Here is a 27,953-nt window from a genome sequence, read left to right as displayed (position 1 = left end):
TAGACAAAATATTAAATCAAAATCTTTAGTACATTTTTGATTCTCATTATCTGTAGATAAATCACAAACCACTTTCTTCAGAGTATTACAATGTGTGACCACTGGTAGCAGTTTTAAAGTGTTTTTGAAAGTTGATCTCATGGAGGTAGAGAGTAGAATGATAGATACCAGGTGATGGGAAGGATGTGTGGGTGGGAGGGGAAGGGATAAAGAGAGGTTGGTTAATGGGTATGAACATACAGTTATGTTGAAGAATTAAATTCTGATGCTCGATAATAAAATAGGGTAACTATAGTTAACAACAATGTGTTGTGTATTTCAAAATAGCTAGAAGAGAGGACTTAAAATGTTCCCAGATGTACAAGTAATAAATACTCAAGATCATGCATATTCCAAACACCCTGATGTGATCATTATAAATTCTATGCATCTAACAGAATATCACATATACCCCATAAATATGTACAAATACTATGTATCAATTTTCAAATTTAGAAAAAGAAATCTTTTTGAAGTATAACTGCCTGATTCACAAGCCCAGGGTATATGGCCAGGCGTCTTGTGGCTGCTGATCTGGAAACACAGTTATGTTTAGAGGCATCAGATTTATGTGGGATAGAGATGAGTCAGGGTCAGGAAGCCAGCCTTCTAATTATATGCTCATTATATCTAATTGTCTTCAGGATTTGGGAAACCATATTCGTGTCTCTGTTAAGTATAAGACCAGTTACCATATATTAGGAAAGAATAGAAAGCAAAGTGATTGTCCTACTTATTTTATTTCTTAAGGCCGAATAATAGATCCCTTCAGTTATAATCAGTGATAAATCTATGAGTGTTCAGCCTTTTACTCCCACATGACGATGTAACCTGCTTACCTGCATTCTTGAGGCAGAGAGGCCCTTGCTGCAGGGTCTTTAAAGACTACATCACCATTCACAGGACACTTCACAGAATTAAGGCCATGAGGAAACAATGCTGTTGTTCAAGGAAATAAGTGTCCATCATTTTTCTTGAACTTTCTTCTGCATAAGGCAAACTCGTACATTGCTTAGGAAAGGCATTTCTCTTTCTATGCAAACTTTGGTTGCTTCTTGATTGGGAGTGACCACATGCCAGTGGTTAATAACAAAAATAATGGGGTCTGTCTGACTTATTATTTAAAGTTTTTGTTTAACTTATATGCTCTGAAAAGTCCAAAGAAGACGAATACATTGAATAAACCGAATGGAGTATTTTCAAAGTGCACCCCTCATCTCTTTCTTTTCATGTCAAAGTGATTGTTTTTCCCAAGCTTATTTGTGTTATATCTGTAGACTGTCATTAAGTAGTCTATTAATTGCCATTAAGATACGTTTTTTAAACCACACTTAGCACTATGCTAGGTGATGAGTGCCATGAAGAAAAAAATAAAGCAGGGTTGGGAGTTTCCATTCTTTCAGGATTCACTGATGAAGATGGGTTTAAGAATTAACATGAGAAAAGTGAATATGATGCTGTTAAAATAGTCCCTATGAAAGACATTTGTGGTTTAGACTAGGATGATGGTAATGAAAATAAAAGGAAGTTAATAGAATTCATGTACCTTGTAGAGGAATATCTGAGGGACTTTGTGAGGGATTGGTGGTGGAAGGCGAAAAGAGGAAGGCGTTAGGTTCTCTGGCATGAAGAACTGGGTAGATAGAGTTACCATTTACACAGATGGCAGAAGTGGGAATAGCAATAGATGTGGAGGTTGAAATGTTTACAGTTTTAGGTTTTAGATGCCTGTGAGACGTACAAACGGAGGTGTCAGGTAAGCAGTTGAATATAAGGGCCTGAAACAAGTCTATAGCTGAAAGAGCAATTTGGCAGTCAGTGGTTGGTAAGTGGTATTTGAAGTCATAAAACTGAATGGGATCTCCTGAAGAGAAGATATAAAATGAGGGGAAAATGGAAGGCTGATGATTAAGCCATGAGGGTAAGGGTTGATTAGTAAAAGAGGAATCAGCAAAAGAGACAACCTTGTTAAAGATGTAGAGGACAGCGAGAGGGTCATAGCACAGAGCCAGGAGAACAGAGTTCAAGGAGAGAGTGGTCATCTGTGTCAGAGACTGCTGCAAGATTAGGTAAGAAGTTTGAGAAGTATTTGTTGAATGTAGCTATTCATTGGAATGGTAAGGAGAGAAGAACAAGGAGAAGACTGGGAATGAAGTGGATAGATGAGTGAAGACACTGTATGTAGTGATCGTTTAGAGAAGGTGAAATGTGAAAGAGTTGAAAAGGGATGTGGCTTAATGGAGGGGTGGTTGCATTGGGTGAGTTTTGTAGGCGAGAGAATGGAGTATGCTTAAATGCTTATGAACAGGATCCTTACAAAAGGAGAAGAGGCAGATTCAGGGGACAACAGCATAACCTTTGGACCGAGGTTACCGAGAAAGTGAGAGGAGGTTCACAGACATGTGGAAGGAAGGCCTCTGATAGGAGGAAAATGTTTCTTCCATCATTTCAGGAAAAAAGATGGAGGGGATGGTGCACACATAGATATGCACATTTTAATGGCAGAAAGAAAAGGGATTTATTTCCACCCCCAAAACAGAGACAGAGTGTCACTCTGTTGCCCAGGCTATAGTGCAGTGGCGTAATCTCAACTCACTGCAACCTCCGCCTCCCAGGTTCAAGCTATTCTCGTGCCTCAGCCTCTTAGCTGGGATCACAGGTGCACATCACCACGCCTGGCTAATTTTTGTATTTCTAGTAGAGATAGGGTTTCACCATGTTGGCCAGGCTGGTCTCGAACTCCTGACCTCAAATGATCCCCCTGCGTCAGCCTCCCAAAGAGCTGGGATTATAGGCGTGAACCACCATACCCAGCCAAAAAGAGATTTCTTTTTTTTTTTTTTTTTTTTTTGAGACGGAGTCTCTCTCTGTCGCCCAGGCTGGAGTGCAGTGGCCGGATCTCAGCTCACTGCAAGCTCCGCCTCCCAGGTTTACGCCATTCTCCTGCCTCAGCCTCCCAAGTAGCTGGGACTACCAAAAAGGGATTTCTTATCTGAGGTTTTCATCAAGGTGAATTTTTTCAAGGTTTTGGAGTGAGGAGGGAGCATGAGAGACTTGGAGAATGGAGAAGGCGTGCTGTAGCCCTGCACAGGGCGAGAGAGGAAGCTTGTTGGAATGTGATGGGTTACTGGGCAGTAAGGAGCACCCAGTTGGTGTTGTATATCATGTATTTGCTAATCCGTATGGCCGGATAACTTTCCTTCAGCAACATCTACTTACTTTGATGTACCACAAAAGAGAGTTCTCATTCACCCAGTATTTGGAGGTTTCACCAGGAAAAGAGAAGAGCAAGAAGTTGATAAGTTTGGGACCACATTATCAAAGCTGGAGTAAAAGAGGCATGAATCAGGAAGGGCTAATGTAGAATGTGTAGGTGTCATTACAAAGGAGGCCCAATTAAATGTATTCCTGATGTACAGGGATAGAGATTGGGGTAGTAATACGAGGAGCATTATGGATGAAGAAAGAGGAAACTTAAATATTTCTTTTTTCTTTTTTTTTTTTTTTTTTTTTTTTTTTTGAGACAGAGTCTCACTGTGTCACCCAGGCTGGAGTGCAGTGGCACTATCTTGGCTCACTGCAGCCTCCACCTCCCAGGTTCAAGCGATTCTCCTGCCTCAGCCTCCTAAGTAGCTGGGATTACAGGCACGCGACACCAGGCCTGGCTAATTTTTGTATTTTTCATAGAGACAGGGTGTCACCATGTTGGTCAGGCTGAGCTTTAACTCCTGACCTCGTGATCCGCCTGCCTCAGCCTCCCAAAGTGCTGGAATTACAGGCGTGAGCCACCGTGCCCAGCTGGGAACTTAAATATTTCTAAATACCTCTGAAAGAAACTCCTGACTGTACACTATGATACCATAACTGACTGCGGCTGTATATTGAACTCATCTCAGTTTTTTAGCAGGTAAAACAAATAGATACATTTGAGTAGTCCTTTTCTGCCCTCCGTTCTGAGGAGGATGCTTATACGCTCATGGTCCAAATGAGTCCTGTCCTTTGTAATGCTGTCCCAGTTTCTTCCATTCACTGTTATTCGCTCTCTTTTTACTAATGCGTTGAAAGACGTACATTTGACAGACAGTTCTTTTTAAACGATGTCACCAACACAGTATTAAAATGTTTGTGCTCATTAGCTTAATTTTGCTGCATAAATCAGGTTTTTAGCATGACGCCAGTGGTTTGCTAGTCATCATTGAAGAACAATAGTTGTGAATGCTTAAGTTGTTTTTTAAAGTACTAGTATTTGCCCTCGTGTGTGATGGGGTGTCACTGATTATCATTTCTATTTTTAATAAAAATTGATTTGTATCGATATTTCTATTTTTAATAAAAACTGTAACATAATTTATCCTTTAAGAAACTAACTTAAATATTTTTCACATCTGAAAACCTTGAACGAGGACTTTACTCTGGTGGGTGTGAGCTCTTGCAGGTTTCTTAGGAACTGTTTTGTCAACTATTCCACTAGAACAGTAGATGGTACCCTGGTGCCTTAAAAAGCATAATGTCTTAAAAAGCATAAAAAATGCCTTAAAAAGCGTAAAGCACCTTTTACAGGTGCCCAACTGTTCACCCAGGGGATAGTTTGTGTATGTGGAAGGTTAGGCCTCATGATTTTGTCAGATTTATTTTTTTACTGTGAATATTAAATATGTGAGGCATGACGAACATATAGATGCATATCCTTGGTACAATGACACATTATGCAAAACCTCTTTGTTTCAGTGCTAGAAAAAGAATGTCAGTGATTGTTCGCACTCCATCTGGGAAGTTACGACTCTACTGCAAAGGAGCTGTAAGTTTTTATTTTTATTTTTTACAGTTTTGATTTATGATGGTTTATAATGTACATGTTAGGCATTCTATGGAAATGTAACACAGATGTTTAACATAAAGTTGCTGACATACACTTTTGTTGGTGTTTTATAGTGATAGTGTTCAGCCTCTTCTGGTGAAATGTGGAATTCCTTCTGGGTAAATTTGGTGCTTTGAAAAAATTTGGCCTAGGTTATTTTTATAATTCAATTTTTGATACATAATATTTGAGGTTTATACTATATAAACTGTTAGAAGACAGTTAAATACAGAAAATATTTAAAAATTGTATTAGAATGTGATTCTAGTTTGAATCTAATTTTTTAAAGAACATAGAAATGGGAGAAAATTAGATCACAGTTACTACAATAATTATGTGATTAGTTTGTCTTGCATTGTTTTAATTATAACTATTTCTGACTTGACTTTGGTATACTGGCAGCTTATGTTGACAGAAATAGTAATATGTTATTCTAACTGAATTTTTCAAGTTAAATATATTTATACTCATGGGAAAATGAGAAATCTGACCAGGGCCCTTTTTTTTATTGAGATGAGTCAGTGTTTTCCTTCTGAACTGTTCTTTCCAGTTACCTAGTTTATAAACTTCCCAACTTGAAACATTCCTATTTTAAATAGAATCAACAACCTTGCTTTATCGCATAGAAACTTGGAAACTGAAATTAAGCTCAAGCCTATTATTTAAATTCATTTTGAGAATGTTAAATGCCTTGATTTAAAGACAATGAAATGCAGTTTTTGAATGCCTCGATTTTAAAACATTTTGGTAGAATTATTTCATGATGTCCCATGAATTTAGTTTTAGAATTCCTTTGATTTTGTGTTCTCATCGATTAAAACACCTAACATTTATTCATTGTATGCATTATACCATCACAGTTTGAATTGGATTTTGGAGATAGGAAGATAAGACCTAACATTTGTCAGGAGCTTAGACTAGTCAGAGAAATATTAAATAAAAAGATTAGGATATAATTTTAAAGTGTACTATAAAGGTCTTCCACATTCCAAGAGTAATAGTCGTGATAAGGGAATAAAGAGAGCCTTTAACACATATACACCATGGAATACGATGCAGCCATAAAAAAGGATGAGTTCGTGTCCTTTGCAGGGACATGGATGAAGCTAGAAACCATCATTCTCAGCAAAATATCACAAGGACAGAAAATCAAACACCACATGTTCTCACTCATAAGTGGGAGTTGAACAATGAGGACACATGGATGCAGGAAGAGGAACATCACACACTGGGACCTGTTGTGGGGTAGGAGGCTGGGGGAGGGATAGCATTAGGAGAAATATCTAATGTAAATGATAAGTTGATGGGAGCAGCAAACCAAAATGGCACATGTATACCTATGTAACAGACCTGTATGTTGTGCACATGTACCCTAGAACTTAAAGTATAATAATAAAATAAATATTTTTTTAAAAAAGGAGACCTTTAAGACCTTCCACTTGAAATGGTTGATAAATGTCCAGTTTACAAAACCCAAATCACATCCTTTCTTGTATAGTTCAGAATCATCTTCTACCTAGAAACTTGTTTGAGGAGTTAAAGCTTTGAATAAAAAATAAAAATATTGGACTTCCATTTTTAATAATCATAGAATTAGCTTGCATATATTTTTGCTGTTCTGAAAAAAGTTTTAATGTATTTTATATAGACTTTATTTTTATAGCAGTTTTAAGTTCCCAGCAAAATTCAGCCGAAGATAGAGTTCACGTATGTGCCCTGCCATCACACACATACCTGGCCTCCCCATTATCAACATCCCCTACCAGAGTAGTACCTTTGTAACAATCCATGATCTACATTGACATATCATTATCACCTAAACCCTAGACTGTACATGAGGGTTCACTCTTGGTATTGTAAATTCTATAGGTTTGGATAAATGTGTAGTGACATGTATCCACCATTATGGTATCATATACAGTATTTTCATTGCCCTACAAATCCCCTGTGCCCCACCTAGACATTTATCTCTTCCTTCAAGGCCCTGGCAACCACTGTTGCTGTTACTGTCCCCACTGTTCCTTTTACTGCCTTTTCCAGAATGTCATATAGTTAGAATGATATGGTATATAGCCTTTCTGGAATGGCCTCTTTCACTTAGTAATATTCATTTAAGGTTCCTCCGTGTCTTTTCACAGCTTGAGAGCTCCTTTCTTTTCAGCAGTGAAGAATCCATTGTCTGGATGTGCCACCGTTCATCCATTCACCTACTGAAGGACATCTTGGTCTCTTTCCAATTTTGGCAATTATATGAATAAAGCTACTACTGTAAACATGCATGTGCATGTTTTTGTGTAAACATGGGTTTTCATCTCATTTGGGTAAATACCAAGGAGAATAATTGCAAGATCTTACAGTAAGAGTATGTTTCATTTTGTAAGAAACGGACAAACTGTCTTCCAAGTGGCTATACCATTTTGCATTCCCATTAGCAGTTAATGAGCGCTTTTGTTGCTCCACATCTTCACCCAGATTTGATGTTGTCAGTGTTCTGGATTTGGGCTATTCTAATAGATGTGTATTTGATTGTTGGCTTAATTTCCAATTCCCTGATACATGATGTTGAACATTTTTTCGTACGCTTATTTAACATCTGTATGTCTGCTGTGATGAGGTGTCTTCAGATCTTTTGCCCATTGTTAAATTGGTTCTTCATTTTCTTGTAGTTACTTTTTTATTTCTTAATTTTCTTTATTCATTTATTTATTAATTTTTAGAGACAGGGTCTCACTCTGTCTACCCAGGCTGGAGGGCAGGGATGTGATCATAGCGCATTATAACCTATAACCTCAGATCCCTGGGCTCAAGTGATCCTTGTGTCTCAGTCTTGTTTTTATTACTTGTACAAATTTATGGGGTACATGAGAAAATGTTACATGTATATAATGCAGAGTGATCAAGCCAGGATACTTAGAGTGTCCATCAGCTTAGTACAATACATTTTTTGTGGAGTATAGTCACCCTACTCTGCTATCAAACATTGAATTGATTCCTTCTATCACACGGTATGTTTGTACTCTATAACCCAGTCCTCTTTATCCTCCCTCCTTCCTTCCTCCTCCCTCTGTCTCACCCTTCCCTCTTGGTGTTTGTACTCTCTACCTCTATGTGATCATATTTTTTTAGCTCTCACATGTAAGTGAGAATGTGCAATGTTTGTCATTTTGTGCCTGGCATATTTCACTTGATAATGACCTCCAGTTTCATCTGTGATGCTGCAAATGACATGATGTCATTATTCTTCATGGCTGAATAGTATACTGTTGTGTGTATGTACACTTTTTTTTTTTAATCTATTGGTCTGTTGATGGACACAAGTTAATTCCATATCTTTGCTCTCGTGAATAGTGCTGCAATAAACATGTGAGTGCAGATATCCCTTTGATCATTGATTTTTTTTCCTTTGGGTGCATACCCAATAGTGGGATTGCTGGATTGAATGGTAATTCTAGTTTTTTTTGAGAACTCCCTATGCTGTTTTCCATAGTGGCTGTACTAGTTTACATTCCCACCAACAGTATGTATAGAGGTCCCTTCTCTCCACATCCTCGCCTACATCAGTTTTTTGTTGTCTTTTTGACAATAGCCATTCTGACTGGGGTAAGATACATCTCATTCTGGTTTTGATTTGCCTCTGATTACTACCGATGTTGAGCATTTTTTCATATACTTGTTGACTATTTGTATGTCTTCTTTTGAGAACTGCTTACTCATGTCCTTTGCCCACTTTTTAAGGGAATTATTTGTTTCTTGTTGTTTCAGTTTCTTGTATATTCTGGCTATTAGTCCTTTTTAGGGTGAATAGTTTGCAGATATACTTTCTTCTGTTCAACAAATTCTCTTCACTCTGTTGTTTCTTTTGCTGTGCTTTTTAGGTTAATATAGTCCCATTTGTGAATTTTTGTTTTTGTTGCCTGTGTTTTCAAGATCTTGGTCATACATTTTTTGCCTAAACCAATGCCCAGGATAGTTTTCCCTAGGTTTTCTTCTAGTATTTTTATAAGTTTGAGTCTTATGTTGGCCATAAGTATTTGACTTTATTACTGGGCTCTTCATTCTCTTCCATTGGTCTATATGCCTATTTTTATACCACTACCATGCCGTTTTGGTGACTATGGCCTTATATAATATTATAGTTTGAGGTCAGGTTATGTGATGCTTCCAGATTTGTTGTTTTTGCTTAGTCTTGCTTTGGCTTTGCAGGCGTTTTTGGGTTCCATACAAAATTTAGGATTATTTTTTCTAATTGTGAAGAATGATGGTGATATTTTTATGGGAAATGCATTGAATTAGTAGATTGCTTTTAGCAGTAGGTCCTTTTTACAACATTGATTGTACCCATCCATGAGCATGGGATGTGTTTCCATCTGTTTGTGTCGTCTATGATTTCTTTCAGCAGTGTTTTGTAGTTTTCCTTGTAGAGGTCTTTCACCTCCTTGGTCAGGTATATTCCTAAGTTTTAATTTTTTTGCAGCTCTTGTAAAAGGTGTTGGGTTCTTGATTGATTCTCAGCTTGGTCACTGTTGGTGTATAGCAGAGCTACTGATTTGTGTGCATTAATTTTGTATCCTGAAATTTTGCTGAATTCATTTACCAGTTCTAGGAGCTTTTTGGAGGAGGTTTTAGGGTTTTTAGGTATATGATCATGTCATCCGCAAATGACGACAGTTTGACTTCCTCTTTACCAATTTGGATTCCCTTTATTTCTTTCTCTTATCTGATTGCTCGGGCTAGAACTTCCGTATTATGTTGAATAAAAGTGGTGAAAGTGAGCATCTTTGTCTTCTTCCAGTTCTCGGGGGAATGCTTTCAACTTTTTGCCGTTCAGCATAATGTTGAGTGTGGGTTTGTCATAGATGGCTTTTATTACCTTAAAGTATGTCTCTTCTATGTCGATATTGTTGAGGGTTTTAATCATAAAGGATGCTGGGTTTTGTCAAATGCGTTTTCTGCATCTATTGAGATGATCATGTGGTTTTTTTTTTTTTTAGTTCTGTTTATGTGGTGTATCACATTTATTGACTTGCAGATGTTAAACCATCTCTGCATCCCTAGTATGAAACCCACTTGATCCTGGTGGATTATCTTTTTGATATGCTGTTGGATTCAGTTAGCAAGTTTTGTTGAGGATTTTTGTATGTATGTTCATCAGGGATATTGGTCTGTAGTTTCTTTTTGTTATATCCTTTCCTGGTTTTGGTATTAGGGTGATACTGGCTTCATAGAATGACTTTGAAAGTATTCCCTCTTTCTGTATCTTTGGAATAGTGTCAGTAGAATTGGTACCAATTCTTCTTTGAATGTCTGATAGAATTCAGCTGGGAATTCGTCTGGTCCTGGATCTTTTTTGTTGATAACTTCTTAATTACCATTTCAATCTTGCTGCTGATCTGTTCAGAGATTCTATATCTTCCTGGTTTAATCTAGGAGAGTTGTATATTTCCAGGAATTTACCCATCTCCTCTGGGTTTTTTAGTTTATGCACGTATAAGTGTTCACAGTAGCCTTGAATGATCTTTTGTACTTTGGTCATGTTGGTTATATTATAATATCTCCTGTTTTGTTTCTAATTGAGTTTATTTGGAGCTTCTCTCTTATTTTCTTGGTTTATCTCGCTAATAGTCTATCAATTTTATTTCTTTTCAAAGAACCAACTTTTTGTTTAATTTATACTTTGTATTTTTTTGTTGTTGTTTCTATTTCATTTAGTTCTGCTCTGATCTTGGTAATTTATTCTGCTGGGTTTGGGGTTGGTTTGTTCTTGTTCCCCTGGTTCCTTGACATGTGACCTTAGATTGTCTATTTGTACTCTTTCAGACTTTTTGGTGTAGACATTTAGTACTATGAACCTTCCCCTTAGCACTGCTTGTGCTGTATCCCAGAGGTTTTGATAGTTTGTGTCACTGTTACTCAGTTCAAATAATTTTTTAATTTCCATCTTGGTTTCATTGTTGACCCAATGATCATTCAGGAGCAGGTTATTTAATTCTCATGTATTTGCATGGTTTTGAGGTTTCCTTTTGGAGTTGATTTCCAATTTGATTTCACTGTGGTCTAAGATAGTACTTGCTATAATTTCGAATTTCTTAAATTTGTTGAGACTTGTTTTGCGGCCTATCATATGGTTGTCTTGGAGAATGTTCCATGTGCTGATGAATAGAATGTATATTCAGCATTTGTTGGGTACAATGTTCTGTAAATATCTGTTAAGTCCATTTGTTCTAGGGTATAATTTACATCCTTTGTTTCTTTGTTGACTTTCTGTCTTGACCTGTCTGGTGCTGTCATTGGGGTATTTGAAGTCCCCCACTATTATTGTGCTGCTGTCTATCTCCTTTCATAAGTCTAGTACTAATTGTTTTATAAATGTGGGAGCTCCAGTGTTAAGTGCATATATATTTAGGATTGTAATATTTCCTGTTGAACTAGTCCTTTTATTATATAATGTCCCTCTTTGTCTTTTACTGCTGTTGCTTTATGTTTGTTTTGTCTAGTGTAAGAATAGCTACTCCTGCTTGCTTTTGGTGTCCATTTGCATAGAATATCTTTTTCCACCCCTTTACCTTAAGTTTTATGAGCCCTAATATGTCAGTTAAGTCTCTCAAAGACAGCAGATACTTGGTTGGTGAATTCTTATCCATTCTGCCATTCTGTGTCTCTTAAGTGGAGCATTTAGGCCATTTACATTCAATGTTAGTATTGATATGTGAGGTTCTATTCTATTCATCATACTATTTGTTGCCCAAATACTTTTTTTTTTCCATCATGTTATTATTTTACAGGTCCTCTGAGATTTATGCTTTAAGGAAGTTCTATTTTGGTGTATTTCAAGGATTTGTTTCAAGATGTAGAGCTGCTTTTAGCAGTTCTTGTAGTGCTGGCTTGGTAGTGGCAAATTATCTGAGCATTTGTTTTCTGGAAAAGACGGTATCTTTCCTTCATTTATGAAGCTTAGTTTCACTGGATACAAAATTCTTGGCTGATAATTGTTTTGTTTGAGGCTAAAGGTAGGACCTCAGTCCCTTCTAACTTGTAGGGTTTCTGCTGAGAAATCTGCTGTTAATCTGATAGGTTTTCATTTATAGGTTACCTGATGTTTTTGCCTCATAGCTCTTAAGACTTTTTTCTTCATCTTGACTTTAGATAGTCTGATGACTGTGTGCTGAGGTGATGATCTTTTTGTGATGTATTTCTCAGGTGTTTTTTGAGCTTCTTGTATTTGGATGTCTAGATCTCTAGCAAGTCCAGGGAAGTTTTCCTCGATTATTCCTTCAAATATGTTTTCCAAACTTTTAGATTTCTCTTCCTTAGGAACACCAATTATTCTTAGGTTTGGTCGTTTAACACAATCCCAAACTTCTTGGAGGCTTTGTTCATTTTTTTTTTATTCTTTTTTCTTTATCTTTGTCAGACTGGGGTAATTTAAAGGCCTTGTCTTTGAGCTCTGAAGTTCTTTCTTCTACTTGTTCAAATCTGTTGTTGAGACTTTCCATTTCTCTAAGTGTGGCCTTCATTTCCAGAAGTTGTTATTGTTTTTTATTTATGCCATCTGTTTCACTGGAGATTTTTCCATTCATATCCTGTATCATTTTTTGGATTTATTTAAGTTAGACTTCACCTTTCTCTGGTGCCTCATTGATTAGCTTAATAATTGACCTTCTGAATTCTGTTTTGGCAATTCAGGGATTTCTTCTTGAATTGGATCCATTGTGGTGACTTAGCATGATCCTTTGGGGTATTAAAAAACCTTGTTTTGTCATGTTACCAGAAATGTTTTTCTGTTTCCTTCTCATTTGGGTAGACTATGGCAGAGGGAAGAGCTGGGGCTCAAGGGCAAATGTTTAGATTCTTTCAGCCCATGGAATACTCCCTTGGCTTGGTGTTCTTCCCCTTCCTCTAGGGATAGGGCTTACTGAGAGCCAAACTGCAGTGATTGTTATTTCTCTTCTTGATCTAGCCACCCAGCAGAGATATCAGGCTCTGGGCTGGTCCTGGGAAGTGTCTGCACAGAGTCCTGTGATATGATCCATCTTCAGGTCTCTCAGCTGTTTTGGTGGAGGTAGCAGGGGAGTGAAGTGGACTCGGAGAGGGTCCTTGGTTGTATTTTTGTTAAGTGAGCTGGTTTTGTTTTGTCTGGCCTCTAGCCAGGAGGTGGCACTTTCAAGAGCTCATCAGCTGCAGTAGTATAGGGAGGATGCAAGCTTGCCCTAGGGTCAGGCAGTAGGTGAAGCCATAGAGCTCCCAAGAGATGTCCTTTGTCTTCAGCTACTAGGGTGGGTAGACAAAAACTAACAGGTAGGGGCAGAGTCAGGCATATCTGAGCTGAGACTCTCCTTGGGTGGGACTTGCTGAGGCTGCTGTGGGGGATGGGGGTGTGGTTCCTAGGCCAATGGAGTAATGTTCCCAGGGGGATTATGGCTGCCTCTGCTGCATCACACACATCACCAGGGAAGTGGGGGAAAGCTGGCAGCCATAGGCCTTGACCCAGCACCCATGCAGCCTGCAGCCCAAAAGGCTGGTCTCACTCCCACCATGCACCCCCAACAGCACCAAGTTTATTTCTGAGCAGCCAGTGAGCAAGGCTGAGAACTTGCCCCCAGCTACAAGCTTCCTAGCTGAGAAAGCAAGCTGTGACTCACAGTTCCTCAGCTGTCCCATGAAACCCGCAGTGGCAGTCTACCTCCTTCAAAAAGTGTGGTTTCTCTCGGCTTTCCTGGTATGTTCATGTGGTAGTTCTTGGAGCAAAAGTTCATGTCACGCACGTCCGTGTGAAGAGAGTCCACCAAACAGGCTTTGTATGAGCAACAGACTGTTTATTTCACCTGGGTGCAGGCAGGCTGAGTCCAAAAAAGGAGTCAGCAAGGGTGGTGGGATTATCATTAGTTGTTATAGGTTTGGGATAGGCATACAAAGTACATTCTTAAGGGTGGGGGAGAATATTACAAAGTACCTTCTTAAGGGTGGGGGAGAATATATCGTATCAGTTAGAGTGGGGCAGGAACAAATCACAATGGTGGAATGTCATCAGTTAAGGCTATTTTCACTTCTTTTGTGGATCTTCAGTTGCCTTTGGCCATCTGGATGTATACATGCAGGTCACAGGGGGTATGATGGCTTAGCTTGGGCTGAGAGGCCTGACATTCCTGTCTTCTTATATTAATAAGAAAAACAAAACAAAATAGTGGTGAAGTGTTGGGGCGGCAAAAATTTTTAGGGGTGGTATGGAGAGATAATGGGTGATGTTTCTCAGGGCTGCTTCGAGTGGGATTAGGAGCAGCATGGGAACCTACAATGGGAGAGATTAAACTGAAGAAAGATTTTGAGGTAAGGGGTGATATTGTGGGGTTGTTAGAAGGAGCATTTGTCGTTTGGAATTATTGGTGATGACCTGGATGCAGTTTTGTAGGAATTGAGAAACTAAACAGAAGACACAAGGTCCAAATAAAAGAAGGAGAAAAATAGGTATTAAAGGAGTACGAATTGGGAGTACCCAGGACATCCAATTAGTGTCCAAGGGGGTTCAACGTAATTATTTGCTTGGTTGACGAGTTTTTGGGCTCTATCTTTGAGTTTTTTATGTTGTCATATACCAGGCCAGATTGATTTAGGTAAAAACAACACTCTTCATTTAAAAATATACAGATTCCTCCTTTTCAGCAGTGAGTAAATTGAGGTCTCAGCGATTTTGGAGGAAAGAGAAATGCAAAGCCAGCAATTGTTTGTTAAAGAAGGATTAGAAATGGCTGGAGAGAGTGAGTGAGATTGATAGTGTGGTGGAGATAGCTGGGGAGAGGTATAGGGAGGCTTAAGAACAGGAACGAAAATAAGAGTGAATATAAAAGTAAAGAATAGGACTTCATCAGGGTGAAAGTATTGGAGTGTACCCTAGCAAAGATCATCTGTCCACTCCAAGAGGGAGTCAAGAGTGGCAGACTGGGGATAGAGTTTCACAATGGAAAGGAAATGAGAGGTTTTAAGAGGCGGGCTAACAGCTTGTAACCTACATGGAAGAGGTTATGAAATGATGACAGAATAGAATGGGCCTGTGAGGCTGGAAGATTTTTTTTTTTTTTTTTTTTTTTTTTTTTGGTCTAAGAACCATATGCCTTGAGTGGAGAGGGATTGATAGGTGGAAACTTCAGTGGGAGAGTAAATAGGAGTGACCAATGAGAAGGAGAAAAACTGGCCACGAGGGACAGAAGTTGGGACGCTAGCTGCTTCTTTAGCTACCTTGTCAGCATAAGCGCCCTCAGCGATGGGATCTGATGCCTTTTGATGGCCCTTGCAGTGAATGACTCCAGCTTCCTTTGGAAGTAAAGCAGCTTCAAGAAGAGTTTTTATTAAAGAGTCATTAATGATGGAGGACCCTTACATAGTGAGGAAATTTCTTTCTGCCCATGTAACAGCATGGTGGTGCAGGATATGGAAGGCATATTTAGACACAGTATAAATATTGATGTGTATTCCCTTTACAAGAGTGAGGGCCAGAGTTAAGGCAATGAGTTTGGCTTGCTGAGAGATAGTAGAGGGGGGCAGACCAGTAGCCTCAGTGATAGATGTGGAAGATACTGTAGCATAGCCTGCCTTTGCTGTTGAGTAGAAATTAGGCCTGGTGGAGCTGCCATCAATAAACCAAGTGTGATCAGGGTGAGGAACATGAAAGAAGGAAATATGGGGAAATGGCATGAATGCCAGGTGGATCAGAGAGATAACAGTCATGGGGGTCAGGCGTGGTATCCGGAATAATGTGGGAGGCCAGATTGAAGTCTGGGCCAGGAACAATGATAACTGTGGGAGACTCAACAAAGAGTGAGTACAACTAAAGGAACAGGGGAGCAGAAGGTATACGTGTCAGGTGTGAGGAAGAAAATAGATTTTGGAAGTTATGAGAACTGTAGAGAGTGAGTTGAGCATAGTTTGTGATTTTGAGGGCCTCTAAAAGTATTAGGGCAGTGGTGGCCGCCGCATGGAGACATGATGGCCAGCCTAAAACAGTAAGGTCAAGTTGTTTGGACAGAAAGGCTACAGAGCACAGTCCTGGTCCTTGTGTAAGAATTCCAGCTGCACAGCCCTGCACTTCAGCTGTGTGTAATGAAAGTGTTGGGATGAGTCAGGGAGAGCTAGTGCGGGAGCAGTCTCTAAAGCTGTCTTCAAGGAACGGAAAGTGGAGTAGGGAGAGGATTTACGATCTGTGGGGTCCTAGGTTTCCTTTTGTGAGTTTATATAATGCTTTTGTTAGGATGGCAAAACCAGGTATCCAACCATGCCTAGGAAGGAAAGGAATTGTTGTTTTGTAGAAGGGGTTGGAGTTTGAGAGTTCAGTCAGACATGATTGGCAGGGAGAGCACATGTGTTTTTATGAAAAATTATGCTGAGGTAGGTAATGGATGGAGAAGAAATTTGAGCTTTGGAAGGGGATACCCAATATCCCTTGGAAAATAAATGTTGAAGGAGCAGGAGGGTGTCTTGTTGAGAAGATTCAAAGGAGGAGCTACAAAGTAGAAGGTCATCAATATATTGAATACGGTGAGAAGCGGAGGGGAGGAAATAAAGTAAATCTTGAGAAAGACCTTGGCTGAAGTAATGAGGGCTGTCTCTGAAGCCTTGCAGCAGTACAGTTCAGGTAAGCTGCTGGAACTGATGGGTGTCAGGGTCAGTCCCCAGGTAAAAGCAAACAGAGGCTGGGATGAGGGGTGTAGAGGAACAGCGAAAAAAGCATCTTTAAGATCAAGAATGGAATAGTGTGTGGTGGAGGAAGGTATTGAGGACAATAGAGTGTATGGGTTGGACACCACAGGGTGGATAGGCAAAACAATTTGGTTGATAAGGCACAGATCCTGAACTAACCTGTAAGACTTGTCCGGTTTTTGAACAGGTAAAATGGGAGAATTGTAAGGAGAGTTTATAGGTTTTAGAAGCCTATGCTGTAGCAGGCAAGTGATAACAGGCTTTAATCCCCTTAAAGCTGTTGTGGAATGGGATACTGGCATTGAGCAGAATAAGGGTGATTAGGTTTTAATGGGATAGTAATGGATGTGTGATCGGTTGCCAGGGAGGAAGTGAAGGTGTCCCATACTTGTGGGTTAAGGTGGGGGGATACGAGAGGAAGATGCGAGGGAGGCTTTGGGTTGGGAAGAAGGGTGGCAATGAGATGTGGCTATAGTCCAGGAATAATCAGGAAAGCAGATAATTTGGTTAAAATGTCTCAGCCTAATAAGGGAACTGGGCAGGTGGGGATAACTAAAAAAAGAGTGCATAAAAGAAAGTTGTCCTAGTTGGCACCAGAGTGGGGGAGTTTTAAGGGGTTTTGAAGCTTGGTTGTCAATACCCACAACAGTTATGGGGGCAAGAGAAACAGGCCCTTGAAGGTAATGTGGAGTGGGTAGCCCCCGTATCAATTAAACAGGAGATGGACTTACCCTCCACTGTAAGAGTTACCCAAAGCTTGGCGTCCATGATGGTCCAGGAGGCTTCCAAAGCGATCAGGCAGCATCAGTCTTCAACTGCTAAGCCAAGGAGATCTGAGAAGGAGTCAGCCAAGGAACGTTGGGTTTGGACTCCAGGGGCTTTAGGAGTGGCGGCAATGTGAGTCAGACAGTCCAGCCTCCAGTGGGGGCCCGCACAGACAGGGCACGGCTTAGGAGGAATCCCAGGCTGTGGGCATTCTGAGACCCAGTGGCCAGGCTTTTGGCATTTGCAGCAAGGTGCACGAGGATGTTTTGAAGGAGCCCCAGCTTGGATGTTCTGAAGTTTTTGTATGCTGGAGACATAGTTGTGGGTTGTCTTACAGCAGAGGCAAGTAGCTGTAACTCAGAAGTGCGTTGCTGTCTGGCTACCTCCTCTCTATTGTACACCTTGAAGGCGAGGTTGATTAATTCCTGTTGTGGAGTTTGAGGACTGGATTCCAATTTTTGAAGCTTTTTTCTAATGTCAGGTGCTGACTGTGTGATAAAATGCATATTAAGGTGGCCTTCTGGCCCCTCTGGGTCCAGGGCGGTAAAGCATCTAAGGGTTGTTGCCCAATGTGCCATGAACTGGGCTGGGTTTTTATATTTAATTAAAAAGAGCCTAAATGCTAACTGATTTGGGAGAGGTCACATAAAGAAAAAAGGAGCATTAACCTTGACTATGCCTTTAGCTCCTGTCACCTCTTTAAGAGGAAATTGTTGGGCAGGTTGGGGAGGGCTAGTCGCAGAATGAAACTGTAAGCCAGACCGGGTGTGAGGAGGGGAGGTGATAGAAAGATTATAAGGTGGGGGAGCAGAGGCTGAGGAAGAATTGGGACCTGGCTCAGCCTGGCAAGGAGCAGCCTAGGGAGAAAGGGAGAGGTCAGATGAGTCCGTAGAAAAGAAGGATTCAAAGAACTCAGAGCTTGGGGTGGAGACTGAAGGAACAGACAGGAGAGAAAGAAGAAAGATTTGGGGTGAGTCGCATTGGGAGCAGAGACTCGGGAGGGACCAATGTGTAGCAGAATACCTGGACGTCAGGTACCTCAGACCAGTTGCCCATTTTTTGACAAAAATTATGTAGATCTTGTAGGATAGACAAATCAAAAGTGCCATTCTCTGGCCTCTTGGAACTACTGTCAAGTTTGTATTGGGGCCAAGCAGTATTGCAGAAGAAAATTAGGCAGTTAAGTTTTAGGTCAGGTGTGAATTGATAAGGTTTTAAGTTCTTGAGAACACAGCCTAAGGAACAAGAAGGGGGAATGGAGGGTGGAAGGTTGCCCATAGGGAAGGAGGTAAACTTAAAGAGAAAGGTAGAGACACAGAGAAGGCAGGTGGGGAGCAGCCAAAGCAGACATCCCTGCAATTGACTTGCCACCAAGGGAATGTGGGTGAATGACCAAGGCAGGCATCCCTGCAGTGATCAGACACCAATGTAATGTGGGTGAATAATCAGGCAGGTGTCCCCACAGTGATTAAACACCAAGGGAAGGCTGTCTTCCCGAGTCCGTGACCGGCCCCGGAGTTTTGGGTCCACGGATAAAGTGTGTCTCCTTTGTCTCTGCTAGAGAAGAAAAAGAACTGGAATTGGAAGGACAGGGAGATTGAAGGGTAGCGAGAGAGACTGGAGAAGAGTGAAAAGACCACTTACCTGATTTGAAATTGGTGAGATGTTCCTTGGGCTGGTTGGTCTGAGGACCTGAGGTCATAGGAGGATCTCCTCATGGAGTGAGGGCAAGGACAGGGGACCGGTCTCCCAAAGGAGTTCTCCTGTCCCGAGTCTTCGGCACCAAATGTCACGTGCATCGTGTGAAGAGAGTCCACCAAACAGGCTTAGTGTGAGCAACAAGGCTATTTATTTCACCTGGGTGCAGGCGGGCTGAATCCGAAAAAGGAGTCAGCAGAGGGTGGTGGGATTATCATTAGTTCTTATAGTTTTGGGATGGGCATACAAAGTACATTCTTAAGGGCAGGGGTGAATATTATGAAGTACCTTCTTAAGGGCAGGGCAGAATATATCGTTTCAGTTAGGGTGGGGCAGGAACAAATCACAATGGTAGAATGTCATCAGTTAAGGCTATTTTCACTTCTTTTGTGAATCTTCAGTTGCTTCAGGCCATCTGGATATATATGTGCAGGTCACAGGGGATATGATGGCTTAGCTTGGGCTCAGAGGCCTGACAGTTCACAATATGAGTCTCCACACTGCTTCATCCATCTGAGTGGGAGTTGCAAGTTAGTCCTGCCTCCTATCTGCCATTTTCAGCATTGGTATTTTGATAGGGATTGCATTGAATCTATAGATTGCTTTGGGCAATATGGTCATTTTAGTGATATTATTCCAGTCCAGTAGGGCATGGGATGTTTTCCATTTTTTTGTGTGTCACCTTCAATTTCTTTTCTTTTCTTTTTTTTTTTTTGAGATGGAGTTTGTCGCCCAGTCTGGAGTGCAGTGGCACAATCTCGGCTCACGACAACCTCCACCTTCTGAGTTCAAGTGATTCTTCTGCCTCAGCCTCCTGAGTAGCTGGGATTACAGTCACCCGCCATCATGCCCAGCTAATTTTTTTAATTTTTTTAGAGACAGGGTCTCACCATGTTGGCCAGGCTGGTCTTGAACTTCCGACCTCAGGTAATTAGCCCACCTTGGCCTCCCAATGTGCTGGGATTACAGGCATGAGCCATCACACCCAGCCTTCAATTTCTTATACCAGTGTTTTGTTTTTCTTGTAGAGATCTTTCACCTCCTTGGTTAAATTTATTCCTATGTATTTGTGTGTGTGTGTGTGTGTGTGTATGTGTGTGTGTGTGTGTGTGTATTTTTTTGAGACAAGGTCTCACTCTGCTGCCCAGACTGGAGTGCAGTGATATGATCACTGCAGCCTTGACTTCCTGTGTTCACATGATCCTCCCACCTCATACTCCCGAGTAACTGGGACTACAAGCATGCACGACCACACCTGACTGACTTTTTTGTATTTTTTGTAGAGGTGGGGTTTCGCCTTGTTGCTCAGGCAGGTCTTGAATGCCCACCTCAGCCTCCCAGAGTGCTAGGATTACAGGCCTGAGCCACCGCACCTGGCCCTGGTTTTTTATGACTGTTGTCAGTGGGATTGGCTTTTTTCTTTCTTATCTAGATATTATTGGTATAGAGAAGTGCTACTGATTTTCGTACATTGATTTTGTATCCTGCAACTTTACTGAATTCGTTTATTGAAATCTGTTTTTTGGTAGAGTCTTCAGGTTTTTGCAGATATAAGATCATGTCATCAGCAAAGAGGAACAATTTGACTTCCTCTTTTCCAATTTGTATTCCTTTTATTTCTTTCTCTTGCTGATTGCTCTGGCCTCGACTTCCAGTACTGTTTTGAATAGCTGTGATGAAAGAGGGCTTCCTTATCTTGTTCCAGTTCGTGGAGGAAAGCTTTCAGCTTTTCCCCATTCGATATGATGTTAGCTGGGGAATTGGTGAGGAAATACTCATGACAGTTAGTCCTTGTTTCTGCAGCTGGTCATGTAGTCATAACTGGTATTGATGACATTGATGACTGCCTTCTTCTGCTACCCACTCTGTATTCCCTTTGCCTTCAGCAAGCACCTCAGCAAGTTGTGGGTTTTTTCCTGGTGGAGTGACATAAACCTTCATTCCTGAAGGATCTGGACCATTTGTAGTCCTGCCTGCATTGGGCTGTTGCAGTTTCCCATTGATCCCATTAATCACAGGGTGCAGTAATACTAAGAGACACCCTAATGGATCTCCTGTATTCCATGCATACTCTTCGCTACCCCTATTATGGAGCAGTAGACTGATTTCATTTTGGTAGTCTGGGTCAGTCACCCCAGCCAACACTGTAACTCCCTCCTCAGCCTGTTGACTTAAAGATAGGAGGAGCCCAAAGTGTCCATGTGGTAATCTTAACTTCCAGTTTAATTGAATCACTGTTGTGTCTCCTGATGACAGTGTTCCTCCCTCTGGAACTAAGACCTCTAGGCCAGCAGAACATAATGTCACAGGAACAGGAAGCAAATATGTTGCTAGTGGATCACTAGGGGTGATGGTAGTGGTGCCACTTCCACTTCCACGCCTTGATTCCTGGATCCCTGACTCCTGACTATGGGAGAAACAGTACCATATATTGGACGCTGATTCAGAGCATACACGGCCTTCTGGAGAACTTTGCTCCCGCCCTGCAAAATGTTGTCACCTAGTTGGCATTGTAATTGTGACTCAAAAGGCCATTCCACCGTTCTATCAATCCAGCTACTTCAGGATGATAGAAACATGGTAAGACCAGTGAGTTCCATGAGCATGAGCCCACTGCCACACTTCTTTAGCTGTGAAGTGAGTGCCTTGGTCAGAGGCAGTACTGTATGGAAGACTGTGAGTCCACAGATGGTAGTCTTGGCAGAAGCACTGTGTGCAGGATAGGCAAACCCATGTCAAGAGTAAATGTCTATTCCAGTGAGGACAAACCTCTGCCCTTTCCATGATGCAACAATCTGCCACCAGGTGGCTGGCTGATCACCCCAAAGAATGGTGCCATATCAAGGGCTCAGTGTTGGTCTCTGCGGCTGGCAAATTGGGCTCAGCAGTGGCCGTAGCCAGGTCAGCCTTGGTGAGTAGAAGTCCATGTTGCTGAGCCCATGCATAACCTCCACCCCTGCCACCATGGCCACTTTGTTCATGGGCCCATTGGGTGATGACAGGGGTGGCTGGGGAAAGAGGCTGAGTGGTGTCCACAGAACAATTCATCCTATCCACTTGATTCTTAAAATCTTCCTCTGCTGAGGTCACCCACTGGTGAGCACTCACATGGGATACAAATATCTTCACAGCTTTTGACCACTCAGAGAGGTCCATCTGCGTACTTCTTCCCCAGATTTCTTTGTAACCAATTTTCCAGTCATGCTTCTTCCACGTCCCTGACCATCCAGCCAAATCATTGGCTACAGCCCATGAATCAGTATATAATCGCACATCTGGTCATTTTTCCTTCCATGCAAAGTGCACAACCAGGTGCACTGCTTGAAGTGCTGCCCACTGGGAAGATTTCCCTTCACCGCTGTCATTCAGGGATGTTCTAGAAAGGGACTGTCATGCTGCAGCTGTCCAATTTTGAGTAGTGCCTGCATATTGTACAGAACCGTCTGTGAACCAGGCCCTAGTCTTCTCTTCCTCTGTCAACTGATCATAGGGGAAACTCCCCATGAGGCCATTGGTGCAGGCTGGGGGAGAGAAGACAGAGTGGGAGGAGTGGAGACCATGGGCACTTGAGCCACTTCCTCACGTAACTTACTTGTGCCTTCAGGACCTGATCAAGCCCCATCACATATATACCACTTCAATTTGATGATGCAATGCTGCTGTGCACGGCCCACTTCATGGCTAGATGGGTCAGAAAGCACCCAGTTCATGATAGGCAGTTCAGATCGCACCATGACTTGATGACCCATGGCCAAATGTTCAGTTTCCACCAAAGCCCAGTAACAAGCCAAGAGCTGTCCTTCAAAAGGAGAGTAGTTACCTGCAGATTATGGCAGGGCCTTGCTCCAAAATCCGAGATGCCTCCGCCGTGATTCACCTATGGGGGCCTGCTAAAGGCTCCAAACAGCATCCCCATCTGCCACTGACACCTCAAACACCATTGGATCTGCTGGGTCATATGGGCCAAGTGGCAGAGCAGCTCATACAGGACCTGTCTCCTGTTCTGGACCCCACTCAAAACTCAAAACTGGCAGCCTTCTGGGTCACTTGATAAATGGGCCAGAGTAACACACCCAAATAAGGAATGTGATGCCTCTAAAATCCAAATAAGCCGAGTAGGCATTGTGCCTTTCACTGTAGGAGGGGCCAAATGCAACAACTTATCCTTCACCTTAGAAGGAATATCTCAACAATCCCCACACCACTGGACCCCTAGAAATTTTACTGAGGTAGAGGGTCCCTTAATTTTAGTTAGGTTTATTTCCCATCCTCTGGCGTGCAAATGCCTCACCAGTAAGTCCACTGTGTTTGCTACACCCTGCTCACTGGATGCAATCAGTATGTCATCAGTGTGATGGACCAGTGTGATATCTTCTGGAAATGAAAAGCAATCAGGGCTTTCTGAATAAGATCATGACACAAAACCAGAGGGTTGATATACTCCTGAGTTAGAACAGCAAAGGTAATTGAAGGCAAATTATGGTCAGGAGTGAAGAAAAAGGAATTTGCCAAGTCAGTGGCTGCATACCAGGTACAAGGAGATGTGTTAATTTGCTCGAGCAATGAAACCACATCTGGTACAGCAGCTGCAATTGGAGTCACCCCTTGGTTAAGCTAATGGTAATCCACAGATCATTCCCCAAAGATCCATCTGTCTTCTGCACAGGCCAAATGGGAGAGTTGAATGGGGGTGGTGGAAATCACCACCCTTTCGTCTTTCAAGTCCTTGATGGTGGCACTAATCTCTGCAGTCCCTCCAGGGATGTGATACCATTTTTGATTTACTATTTTTCTAGGTAGAGGCAGCTCTAATGGCTTCCGTTTGGCCTTTCCCACCATAATAGCACTCACTCTACCAGTCAGGGAGCCAGTGTGGGGATTCTGCTAGCTGCCAAGTATGTCTATGCCAATTATGAGTTCTGGCACCAGGGAAATGACCACAGGATGAGCCTGGAGACCCACTGGACTCACTCTAAGTCGGAGCTGAGCTAAAACTCCATTAATTACCTGACCTCCATAAGCCCCTACTTTTAACTGGAGGACCACGGTGACATTTTGGGCCCCCTGGAATCATCATCAGCTCAGAGCCAGTGTTCAGTAGTCCCCAAAATGTCTGATCATTTCCCTTTCCCCAGTGCACAGTTACCCTGGTAAAAGGCCAGAGGTCTCTTTGGGGAAGGATGGGAGAACGATTAACAGCATAAATTGTCGGTAATGCAGTGGGGTCTTTTTTCAAGGGGACCCAGCCTCCCCTTCATTCAGGGGGTTCTGGGTCTGTAAACTGGCTCAAGTTTGGAAATTGATTGAGGGGCTGTGATTCTCGGTTTTTGTAATTCAAATTAGTCTTTTATCCGTTTGACCTAGAAGTTTTCTGCTTATATAAGTTTGAAAACTCAGGCAATTCTTTTTTAGTGTAGCACATCTACTATGAGTCATACTCTCATCCTCACCTCCAGGGGCCCACTGGGACTTTAGTCTAGTTATAGTCTAGAAGCAAACAGGGGTGTTGGGGGTGGCTCCTGAAGAGAATCAACATCATCTTGCCTGGCAACTGCCTCAGGGGAGGACATCATTGTTACCGCAGGCAGCACAGGGTTTATCTTCTCAGACAGAGGTGGAAAGGCTGATGGCTGAGAGGGTTCAGAGAGGGGATGTTGCCACTCCTGGGAATGGGGAAGCTGTTACTTCTGGCAAAAAAAGGTTCATCAGAGTTTACAAATTCAGTGTCCCCAGCTTCATCAGGGTCCTCTCACATGTCCCTGCAGGATCCCATTCTTTTCCAATCAATGCCCTCACTTTAATAGTAGACACCTGTAGAGGCTGTTCATGCATCTTTCCTTGCAGGTCAGCCACTCGCATGATAACAGCTTGTGTCTATTTTTCCACAACTTCAGCTCTTTCCCTGCAGGAGATAAGACTCTCACTCAGGGCAATCTTAGCAGATTTGAGACTCAGTATCTGCTTCTGAAGCCAGGAGATAGAATCCCTGAGTTCATCATTTTCTTTCATTACTTTGTCCACTGAACTTAGGAGCAACCAACCAGCTTCATTATGTTCCTTGGTTCTCCACACATGGCCAAAGGTATTATGTTTAGAGTCACCAAACTCATTGCCTCTCATGAACGAAGAATCAGGAATGTCAAATGCATTTATTTTACATAATTCTCCGAACAGTTTACGCCAAGGACTATCAGTGTTCTGCATACTACTAGAAGTAGAGTCCTTAGCATTTTGGGGTCTAATCATATTAAGCAGCCAGAAACTCCAAAACGAATGAAAGAACTCCATCTTAATATTCTGTTCCTCTAGAACCACTCTTGGTACCAAAATCTGTATTAAGGTTCTCTAGAGGGACAGAACTAATAGAATAAATACATATATATAAAGGGGAATTTATTAAGCATTAACTCACACAATCACAAGGTCCCACAATAGGCCGTGGGACCTGCAGGCTGAGGAGCAAGGAGAGCCAGTCCAAGTTCCAAAACTGAAGAACTTGGAGTCCGATGTTCCAGGGCAGGAAGCACAGGAAGAGATGTAGGCTGGGAGGCTAGGCCGGTCTTGCCATTTCATGTTTTTCTGCCTGCTTTATATTCGCTGGCAGGTGACTAGATTGTGCCCACCCAGATTAAGGGTGGGTCTGCCTTCCGGAGCCCACTGACTCAGATGTTAATCTCCTTTGGTAACACCCTCACAGACACACCACATCCTTCAATCCAATCAAGTTGACACTCAGTATTAACCATCACAGCGTTTATTCGTTTTTCACGTATAGGCATGGCCAGCCGATTGCGATTGTCGTTTTAAAAACATACTATACATTTCATGCAGAAGGCCACATCTTTCTTCTGCTTTTTCTCAACACTATAAAGAAGGTAGAAAATTAATTTTTCCCATTCTAAACGTCAACTTCTTCCACTAGAACGGTTGGATACACTACATCATTTAATCCTTTTAACTATATTACTTATCACTTGTTTTCATGATTTTAGTGTTTTCAAATATTTTCTTAGTTTTCGAGTGGACTGTATTAATATCATTGAAAATATTATTTTAAAATTTAATTCTTCTTAAAAGAAGAATTTACAAATTATTCTTCTCATTCTCAGAAAGGAGTCATGAGGGGAAGCTATCATTTCCTTTTGCTTTGCCCCCCTTCCTATTCCATCACTGAAAAAATGAAAAGAAATTCATAATTGCAGCTTGGAATACTCCATCTGTTCTGAGGTCACTAAGTTCTGTTTCTCTCAAGGGTTCTAAATCATACTCCATTAGTCTGCTTCCAAATATCAGCCCTGAGACTGGAGACCCCAAAATGGGTAATACCACTGAGAGAGTAATTGCAGATAAATGATTTATTTTTTCCTGGTCTAATAAAACCATGAAGGTTGAATACGAAAATTCTTAAAGCACTAAACCAAAGCTGGATAATAACTAAAGGAATAATAGGCAATTTATAAAAGAGCAAAAACTAGAGAAGCATAAGTGGTACGTGAAGTTAAAGCTGAAAAGAACTTTAAACATAATCCGGTAACCAAATTTTACAGATTAAGTAAACTGAATCTTAAAGCTAAAGTGACACAATCAGAAATATATGGCTATTTAAGGCATTTCGAGATTTGTCCAAGGTTCTCCCCACAATACCCACTGGCCCTTTCAGTGGATTTAGTCCTGTATTTCTTAAAGTTTGTTCTTCCGTGAGCACTGGTCCCATAAACATGCTCTAAACCCTAAAAAGTTCTGTGGTTCAACGAGTTTGGGGCACATATCATGTAGCCCCTTCAAGATCCACTGTGCACACTGGCATTTTAAAGCCCCCAAGGATTGTTGCAGCAAGACAAGCTCTGTTGCTTTGCTCAGTCCAGTGTTTCCCAAACTTACTTGAGTGCTGGACCGTTCTTCCTTGCAGCAGCTATGAACACCTATGAAGGTGTCCTGGAAAACCATCTGGGTTGGGGTAGATCTTGCAGCATGTGGAAGGTAAGTGAAGTAGAATATGAGATACGAACATGGGAATAACTACAATTTTATTCAGAAAGAGGAAGGATGAAGATGCAAGACTAGAGACTTATTACTTAATGTCACTAGGGAAATAGTATTATTAGACAAAAATACCTTGTTCTTTAAAATGAATGCTAAAAGAGATTGGTGGTTGTTACATTGATTTCCTACTACTGTTGTTACCAACATCAACTTTATTAAACTCAGAATGCTTAATTCAGTCATTTTATCCTCTGTCTGTTTTCCAGGACACTGTAATTTATGATCGACTGGCAGAGACATCAAAATACAAAGAAATTACCCTGAAACATTTAGAGCAGTTTGCTACAGAAGGTAAGTGTAATTCAGCAATAAAGCATGATTAAAATAAAAGGAAATCATATATTTCAACTCAAGACTTTCTATTAAAAACTTATGTAGCTATTAAAATTGTTATTCAGTGTATTGCAACTCAATAGAGAGAGCCCCTACCACAAGCCAGGCTCTGTGTGAAGCCTGAGAATGCAAAATAAGATAATCAAGCTTCGCCCTGTCTCTCTGTCCTCCTGAAATATATTATGTGCAAGGCAAAGCAGTACCTAGTCTAGAGAGAGGATCTAGGTTAGATGAAAGGCAGCAAGGGTTGTTAAACATGAGAGTCAGTTACAACAAGAATTTGTAGAGTCTTATCTCATACTTGACAATGGTAGTTATAGCTGAATCTAAATCTCCAGTCTCAGTTTTCACTCCTATCTGTTTCAGCTGGAACTGTTGCCAGTGGCACCAAACTGACCTGATCAAATACTTTTTTCCTGTTAACTCAGGCAGACAAAAGATAGGAATGTTTTTTAAAACACTAGGCAAAAACAAAAGCCAAAACAAACAAAAAATAAGATGGCTTTTGAAAAACCTCTGTACAGTTCTT

At 41.4% G+C, this 27,953-nt stretch overlaps 1 protein-coding gene across 10 annotated transcripts in view; it reads left to right on the top strand.

Annotated features, from left to right (window-relative positions):
• ATP8A1 (ATPase phospholipid transporting 8A1) overlaps positions 1-27,953 on the top strand; it is a 266,396-nt gene that overhangs the window by 117,178 nt on the left and 121,265 nt on the right. For all 10 annotated transcript variants that reach the window (XM_078001749.1, XM_078001748.1, XM_078001747.1 and 7 more), the window contains 2 exon segments: positions 4,768-4,837; positions 27,298-27,382. In XM_078001749.1, the coding sequence (XP_077857875.1) occupies positions 4,768-4,837; positions 27,298-27,382 (155 nt within the window).

Source organism: Macaca mulatta, chromosome 5, assembly GCF_049350105.2.
Source record: "Macaca mulatta isolate MMU2019108-1 chromosome 5, T2T-MMU8v2.0, whole genome shotgun sequence".
Lineage (NCBI taxonomy): Eukaryota > Metazoa > Chordata > Mammalia > Primates > Cercopithecidae > Macaca > Macaca mulatta.
The sequence above is the reverse complement of the archived record's forward strand: the minus strand, read 5'-3'. Positions and strand labels throughout refer to the sequence as shown.